At 40.7% G+C, this 9,359-nt stretch overlaps 1 protein-coding gene across 1 annotated transcript; it reads right to left on the bottom strand.

Moving 5' to 3' along the window:
- Positions 1-223: 223 nt before the first annotated feature.
- GPHB5 (glycoprotein hormone subunit beta 5) lies at positions 224-2,175 on the bottom strand. The gene is made up of 2 exons (XM_037831578.1): positions 1,972-2,175; positions 224-412 (listed from the first exon to the last, which is right to left on the bottom strand). Exons 1-2 carry the CDS (start codon positions 2,173-2,175, stop codon positions 224-226), a joined length of 393 nt encoding a protein of 130 aa, XP_037687506.1.
- Between the last annotated feature and the right edge of the window lie 7,184 nt (positions 2,176-9,359).

The following is a 9,359-nucleotide window of genomic DNA, read 5'->3' as shown; positions in this document are numbered from 1 at the left end:
TTGACATTTTTAGCATAAGCATGCTAGATCTGGGCCTTGTGCCTGAGCTGGACCTAAGGGAGACAAGTTACTTGTCTCTTAGCTGGACCTAAGGGAGACAAGTAACCTACTCCACAGGTAAAGTCAAAATTGAACAGTCCATGAATCCAGGGGTTATAGCTGCTTGTGCTGCCATGCAGGTGGGTCACGAGGTGCCAGGTGTGTTCTGCAGACCGTGCCAGCTTCAGATGGTCTCACACTCCGTGGTGGCAGTGGAGCAGGCCCCGCAGTCACAACGGATGGCCACAGGATAGGTATAGAAGGGGTCAACTCCCGGAACACAGTTGGGCAGCTTGACGGTCACCTGTTTGGTCTCATTGTAGGTACAGACTCGATGATGGGCTTCAATGTAAGGGGGTTCCAGAATGGGCTTCTGTCCCCACAGGCAGAAAACAAGGAACCATTAAAACATACTAACCTGTTTCATTTTCTTCGTACTATTTATCACTATCAGAAATTAACTTGCTATTCATTTGCTCACTTGGTGATCTGTCTACTCCCAGCAGAAAGCAAACTCCTAGAAAGCAGGAACCTGAAGAACCCAAGGTACGCAGCAAGTCTCAATAAATATATAGCAAATGAATAATCTTGATCATTGCAAAAGGCTGCTAACTGGTCTCCCCTTTTCCATCCTTGCCCCCTACCATCTATTGGCATCACAACAGCACCAAGGGATCCCATAAAAACATAATGTAGATCATGTCTCTCCTCTGCTCAAACCACCAGTGATTTCTCATCTCACTCAGAGTAAAAGTCAAAGACCTTACAATCACCTTCAAGACCCTATGCCATCGTCCCTGCACCTTCACCTTCTGATATGTCTCCGTGCACCCCTACCTTGCTGGCTTGGTCTCTCTGCTCCAGCCAAAATGGCCTTACTGCTCCTCAGACCCACTAGGGATGGTTGCATTTCATGGTCTCTGCACTTGCTATTCCCTCTAGCTGGAATAGCCATATGGTTCCCCCCTTCACCAACTGTAGGTTTTTATTCAAATATCACTCTCTCAGGGAAGCCTTTCCTACCCATCAATTTGAATTGCAACAGCCCACCTCCATACCCCAGAACTTCCTATCCCCCTTCCTTCTACATTTGGTAGTAGTAAGTGATCTTTAAAGGTTTTTCAGGAGCGACAAGATGGGAGCTGGTGCTTCATCAGTAATCAATGCTGGCCTCAGGGAAAACAGTTGATGGTTGCTGTGTGGTGCGATTTAATGGGGTGTTGAATAGCCTTCTTCCTCCTCGCCCCTCAAACAACCCCTTATCTCTGCCCAATAGGATTCTAACTTTGTTTGATACTTTTATCCTCGTTTCAAATGCAAGTTCATCTAAAAAGGTCAGATACGTTTGATTATGAGGGGACTTAATGGATCTATCAGTGATAATCCCTGGGAAATTAAGGAGTCCAGGGCTGTGGAAGATACACTGAAGAAGGGCTGAGGACCCACTGTGCGTCACCCACCTTTCAGCTTAGGACCTCTCTCTCGGTAACTGGCTAACCTGATCAAATATTGGGGATCTATGGAAAGGAGTCTCATTTGCATGCTTAAACAAAGTATTTATTCCCAACTTTCTACTGACTGTCTATGTAACTTTGCATTCACTGACACCTTAGATTTCTCTGTCATCTGTTAAACAGTAAAATAATAGTGCATCTTGTCCTCCCAGAGGTGATACCCAGATACCCAGACAACCTATAAATCAAATTATTATTCTTATCAATGGATTATTAAAGGGGAAGTATCATGTTTTTTGTTTTTTGTTTTTTGTTTTCCAGATCACTTTTGGAAGTTACCAAATAAATGTTGTTAAAAAAAAAAAAACCACAGGAAATGGCAGATGCCCCAGCTCTACCTCATTTCATTGAAAAAGCAAACACTTAAGCATCAGGCTGGCCTTGAAGACACCCCTCTGGACCTGTCTCAGCCACTCACCTCCCAAGTCTCACAGCGGCCCCAGCAGGCGTCCGTGGTGATGCGAAGGCCCCTGCAGCCCGGTTTCTTGGCCAGGAAAGTAAACTCCCTCACAGCACAGCCCACGAAGGTGCGCAGGTCCTCGCTGGAGGTGCTGAGGACACAGCCACAGCCAGCCAGAAGGAGGAGGGCCATGGGGCCAAGGAAAAGGCAGGCAATCTTCATGCTACTCCTCCAGAGAGAAAGAGGAAGGAGAGTTAATTAACAGACCCAGCTGCCCTCAAGGGAGTGCCAGCAGTGTGTTTGTTGATCACTATCTAAGGGCCCTGACTCATAGCATCTCAGAAAAAATGAGCCAATGAATTGTAAATACCCACCAACTCCAACATGGACACCTTAACTGGCTCCAGCATGAATTCTGTGGACCCACTGTGTTCCCTCAGCACCCATCCTTCCAAGGGCTTTCTTGGGCTTTTTCCTGTTGTGATCCAACTGCTGGACTTGACTTGTGAGTGAAAGAAGTTTGTTCAAATGGTCTCTTCAAAGCGAATGTAAAATATGAATAACATCAAAAGTAACACATATCCTAACATAACCCATGAATACATGTAAATCCTTTCATTCAGATCCAGGGTATTCAGGTGCCATGTTACATGCTTTACTCAAAATTATCTTTTCAAGTGTCATATAGGGGGAATGGATGGGAAGACAAGATAGATATTAATAACTGTATGCCCTGTACGTATTGTTACCAACCCAACTTACCACAAAATATGGATGCGGAGGAGGTATTATGAAACCTGGTCACCTGACTTAGAATGCCATTCATGAAAGTATGTCCTGCTTGTTACAGATTGCCTCTACTGTGTGTTCTAGATGTAATGGACACCTAGTTGTGAATCATTTTAAATCAAAATGATGCAATGCATCAGAGGTGTTTAAACTGCAAATCCCAATCAGCTGTCAAGTCCGTCCTCTCTGGGTCTTGATTATTTCCCATGCTCTTTCAGGGAGCCAAAATCCCACCCCCAACCCCAACCCTTCAGGCTTGACCCACTAGGCAGAACATACCTGGATGGTGAAGTAAAGGTAGGCATTGCATTTATGGAAAGACCCAATTCACTGATACTTAGAATGGGTTGTAAAGTTATTCATTTCCAAATCTGATCTCATGGTTCCTGCTTCTTCCTGTCACCTTTAGCTGGGCTCTCTGGGCTTCCCCACAGGAGGAATGAAATTGCAAATATGGAGAAGCACTTACCTAATCGTCTGGGAGCTACCTCTTCTTTTAGAGCTGAAACTTGCACCCAAGGTTTCAGAAAGTCAAAAGGAATGGTAGAAGTTTGCTCTGGGTAAATGTCTTTACCCTCTGTGACTGGGCTGCTTGATTGCTCAAATATATAGGAAAGGTCTTGTCGATCAAAACAAAAGAGAGGCAGATCCTTACAGAAACCACTAAACACATCAAAGCCCTGGAATATAAAGCCAGGCTCTATTTTCCAAAACTGATTACCTTAAAGGGTGTTGTTTTGTTTCTTAACATCACCTACTGAAACAGAAAGTTACCTGGGTGGGTGACATAATCCTAGGGAAACAGTCAGAGGTAGTTCCCCTGGCTTGCAGATGAACAAATGCACTGGGGCAAGATGGATTAAATTTTCCCTCATGGTAACAAGGTTCCATTGAAACAGGAGTCGATCACTAGCAGCTCTTTCCCTTAACTCATAAAGTGTTTCAATACATTGAAAAAGAACAAAACAATAATTCTTACTGGAAAGAACACAAGATCATGCACTGAAGGGATGGAAAACACAGTGAGAAGGAACATTTTGGAAATCTTAAAATTAGTTAAGTATTAGATTATATCATTAATACCTTAAAAGGAATCATGTAGGAAAAAATACCAAGATGTTCGAAGTGATTATCTTCTGGCATGAGAATTACAGGTGACTTTTCATTCTATAACATAGTTTTCAGCATTGGGCAGGCTTTTATAATAGGAATTTAATTAATATTAACATTTTTAAAATTAAAATAAGTCATATAAGTTTGCATTTGTGCTGCACGTAAGGACATTCAATGTTGCTGTGATGGAAAGGCATGTTTTCACTAGATCTCTGGTTCTTAAAAGTTCAAAATAAGAACAAAATATATTCTTTATATTTATGAGTATGGTACAGGCTATATTCCAGTCTGCAATGGCAGCAAACAAATGGATTAAAAACCTAGTTTGTTCATGACATTTTTCTGGATGCTCTAAAAAATAAATGAAGCAAATATGATCCTCGCCACAGGAGTTTACATATCATAGCAAATAATGACATAGCCAGAGATATTTAAGATGTACATTAAATAAATAGAGAAACTCAAGAAACTAAAGAATTTCCATTTTCTGCAAAGAAAGGAGTTCTTTAAATAAATATACTCCTCATTAAAAGCTTGATTTTTCAAAGCATATAGCAACCCTCTGGGAGTCTATCAATAAACCACACCTGACTCTAAAGCTGGATTATTATATATATTTTATAGACAATTGAGCTAGGCTGGGAATAGTTAGAGGGATTTCTCCTGACCTTCAGCCTGTGAGCAGCATAACCAGAACTAGAATACTATAGGGACAGTCTGCTTACTTGGCTTGATCTTCCTAACTTGCTGGGCCAAGAGCTGGCCCATTGTCGATGAGCTGCCAACCCAAGCTGTGGTTCTGCAAAGAGTTGCTCAACTCTTGTAGACCTGAAACATGCATATTTATGTCCATAATGTTACAGGATAAAGAAAGACAACAAAGAGAGGTCAAGAGCACCTTTCTTTTGCCATCTCCAACATTCTTATCATGCGGACCTATGGCATCATGTCTGCCCCTATCAGCATTAACCTTATAATACTGACAATTCATAGTCATTAAGCATCTACTGTGTACCAGAAACCATGGAATCTGCTGTTCTCTTACATATGTTGTCTCTAAACTTCCCAATAATTCTCTAAATCAGTTAATATTTTCTCCTTTTTTACATTAGTAGAAACAGAGGCTCAGAATTATTTTATAACCTGCCTGCGTCCAAAGCCTTCTACAACTCTGGGGGTGGCAAATAGGTTTGCTTGTTCCCTGTTATCAACTCTAGTCAACTGGAAGTGGTTGCCTGGAACACTACCTTAAGAAAGCATTTGAGTGACAGAATAATTTAAAAAAAAAAAATCCATGGAACTACAGTACACAAACAGTGAACTCTAAGTTCAACCATGGACTATAGTTAATAGTACAATTATAAAAATGTGCTATCATCATTTATATTCCACATGAATGCCAGTTGTTCATAGTAGGGTGATATACAGGAGACCTGTATTTTAAGCATGATTGTTCTGTAACAACTTCTCTAATAAAGAAAAAAAAGTGTGAAAAAATGAAAAGATATCTGAACCCATTTCCAGTGAGGTTGTCAGAGAACCATCAGCTTTGTCATGGGGTAGAAAAACAGAATGGCACTTTTGAGATCCTTGTACTATGCCATGCTACTGCTTCTTGAAGGTCAGAATGAGAAAAAGTTGCAGTGTGATTTCAAAAGCTACTCAAAGCCCTGATTACCTGGAGAATACCTCTACACCAGTCTCTGCCTCTGCACCTTCTCTTCCACCTACATTGAAATTCCCACCAGTAAACTCACTCTCTTGAAGTAGCAAAGATGTGAGCAATGTCTCCAAGAACAGGCCCTGGAGAATCTTCTATTGTTTTGTCCATCATCATCTTCACGTGAATTTACTGTCACTATCACCTTAGAAGCTAAGTCTCAAGGTTCGCCAGGAGAACTGAGTGTGGGGAGAAGGGAATGGGCATATGTGAGCAATTATCTTGACAACAGAAAAGTAATGAGCTCAGTGTCAGTGCCTCAAAGGGGTAATTGAGCAACTGAGGTCTGGCCCAGACTTGGAGACATTCACAGAGCCTAGAAACACTTTTCTTCCATGGCTGGGCCTTGCTGACTGTCAGTGGCACAACTCCCTTTGTGACCATCTTGGCCAAGTCACTTCTCTCAGCTTCACTTCCCTTATGTGTAACACAATGGAGATGGACATCATGACTCATAAGGTCCTCCCCGGATCCCGAATTTAAGGATGTGCAAACTATTTTATGAATAGAACAAGCTGAGGGCAAGTCAGATGGAGCATCTGAGAGGTCATATTACAGTGAAGTCAGCCAGATTTGTCTTCAAATCTTCACTCCAACACTTACCCACTGCAACTTGTAATCTTGGACAAGTCTCCTAACCTCCCAAGTCTGAGCTTCTTATAAAACTGAAAATGCCACCTTCTTAGGATTCATATGAGGATTAAATAAAATAATGTCTGTAAGTTGTTTGGTACAGTGTTTGATACATGATAGGCAGGCAGTAAATGTTTCTCTTCCCTTCCCAGGGAATGCATTTTAAAAATGCTAATAAAAAATGGTCACACCATCAATTATTTAGGCTTATTCTGATTTCAAGGATATTAAATGTGGAAAAATATGAATCTGAGATGAAATAAAATCTGTAAGTGCTCTGAGACTTTACCAGAATTCTTTAGTCAATGCCCATGAGTGGGCACCAACCGTGCTTCCCCAGTCAGCCTGTGGTTCTCTGATCTGACACTAAAATTAACAGTGCATTTTTCAGCAGGGAATAAAAATCTGAAGTGATAGATTTATTTTTTCAGGTCTAAACCTCACACTTTGGGGGTACAAGCTTTACTTTTATGGGTTGAATTGTGTCCCCCAAAAAGATATGTTCAAATCCTAACCCCTGGGCCCATGGATGTGACCTTATTTAGAAAACGAGTTTTTGAAGATGTACTTGGTCAAGATGTGGCCATGCTGCATTAGGGTGAGCCCTGATCTAGTATGACCGGTGTCCTTGAAGAAGAGGAAATATGGACACACAGACAGACACAGAGAGAAGGCTACATGGAGATGAGGCAGGGATTGGAATGGTTCATCTATAAAGTGAGAAAACATCAAGATTGCCAGCCACCACCAGAAGCCAGAAGAGGGGCATGGAACAGATTCTTCTCTGGTGACTTCAGAAGGGGCGTGGCACCTTGATTTTGTAGTTCTAGCTTCCAGAGCTGTGACACAATAAATTTCTGTTGTTTAAGCCACATAGCCTGTGGGTCATTGTTACAGCAGCCCTACCAAACTAAGACATTTACCACTATTCCAAAATTCAATATATTAACAAGTCTTCAGGAACACACCCACATAATTTCAATTCTGACCAAGGATGTATTTAACAGACCCAATACTAAATACCTACTCTGTGTCCGCAAGGTACCCAGCGAAGGCCTGAAGGAACTAAGCTGGTTGTTGCATCTCTTAAAAGGATCCCTTACCAGTTTCAAAAAGATGTGCATACTCCAGTATGCTTTTACCGATTGTCCTCTCAAAATACACAATGCTCTTAATTAACAGTATGCCTCCCTTGGGTGGAAAAAAAAAGCCACAAATGAAGCCATGTGTTTCAAGGAAGCTAGAGTTAATGCTTTTTCTGCAAACAGATATAGGAAAGGTTGGCCTTGGATCTTACAGAGTTGTATGTTGCTTTTAATATCCCTTATTTACAAGGAAAAAAAATCCAGGCTTACAAATGAAGATGAATGTGAAGACTTGGAAGAAATTAATTTTATTGAAAAGTCATTTCTTCCCCTCAAAGCAATGAGTATTTGTAGGACAGCTCCTCATTTTATTGAATTAAAAAGAAACATTTGTCCTACATGACGGTGCAGTTGCCATGGTAACGTGTTTTAACAAGACTAAAAATAATGAAGCCTGTGTCTGATTTACTAGGACAAGTCAAGCTTTTCTCCACAACTGTCTGAAAGAAGTATCTGTCAGTTGTCACAAATTTACTTCAGATTAAGGGGCACATGGTTTAGGCACTGAAGTGGAATGTTTTTATTTCCGCCTGACTCTTCCACTTTTGGGTGTCATAGCTTTGCAGGGCATGGCAGGCACATGCCTAACAGAGAGGAACAGAAAGGAGCTTAAAGAGACACACAGAAGCATTCTTTATTTCAAGTGCATCTTGTACTCTCATTGGAATGAGTCCACAAATCTGCTGGGTCCCCAAACCCTTCGTTTGTAATTCCCCAGGCAATCACACAGACAAGGCCAAAGTGGTTACTGGCCAAGCTTTGAAGCAATAGCTCCTCATTTGTTAGCTATTGACTTTGTTCCAGAAAAAGATTCCTACGATCATGGCCCCAGAGCGTGTGTGTGTGTGTGTGTGTATCTGCAAGTGCCCATGCGTGTTCTTGAGTGATGGAGCAGGGTTATGGGGGGATGGGAAAGGGATAGGAGAGTATTCGTAAAATCATTTCACAAATATTTATTAAGCAACTACTGTCCTAGCACAGGGTACACTGGGGTTATTTAAAAAAAAAAAAGATAATAATGTTGTGAAGAATGGGGATGGGAATAGCTAACAACTGACAGTAAAGGTAGATCGCTTTCCTCCTTCTCTTCCTTTCTTTTTTCCCTTCTCGCTTCTTCCTTCCTTCTTTCTCTCTTTCTTCATTTTATTGTGTTTTAATAAGTGTTTCTGCATGTCAGCCATATTCTCAGTACAGGTGATACAAATTTGAATAGAACTAAGAACCTGCCTTCAAACAGCAAACAGTCTAGTGAGGATGATAAATAAACTAACAAAAAGATGGCCCATAAATTGCATTCCTAGAGAAATGAAAAACTTATGTTCACACAAAAACTTGTACACAAACGTCTATAGCAGCTTTATTTGTAATAGCCAAAAACTGGAAACAACCCTTCAACTTGTCCTCCAACAAGTGAACAATTAAAAAGACTGGTACAACATACAATAGAATACTCTCAGCAATAAAAAGGAATCAATTCTTGATATATGCAACACCCTGAAGGAATCTCCTAAGCATTATACTGAGTGAAAAAAGCAAATCTTGAAAGATTGCATACAATTATTCCATTTATATAACACTTTTGAAGTGACAAAATTATAGAGATGGCAAAGAGTTGCTAGTGATTGGGAGCATGGAAGGTTGGGAAGGAAGTGGACGTGGCAACTTGACCTATGATCTTTGTGGTGTTGGAAAAGTTCTGCTTATTGACCGTGGTAGTATATACATGAACCTGCACATGTGATGCAATTGCATAGAACTAAATAAATACACACACGTGCACACACACAAGTAGAATGAAACTAGGGAAATCTAAACAAGATTGGTAGATTATATCAATGCCAATATTCTGGCTGTGATATTGTACTATAGTTTTGCAAGAAGATATCATTGAGGGAAACTGGATAAAGAGTACACAGACTCTCTGTTTCATTTCTTAGAACTGCATGTTAATCTACAATTATCTCTAAATAAAAAATTTAATTTTAAATATAAACCAACATAACATA

Source organism: Choloepus didactylus, chromosome 4 (genome assembly GCF_015220235.1).
Source record: "Choloepus didactylus isolate mChoDid1 chromosome 4, mChoDid1.pri, whole genome shotgun sequence".
Taxonomy (NCBI): Eukaryota; Metazoa; Chordata; class Mammalia; order Pilosa; family Megalonychidae; genus Choloepus; species Choloepus didactylus.
The sequence above is the reverse complement of the archived record's forward strand: the minus strand, read 5'-3'. Positions and strand labels throughout refer to the sequence as shown.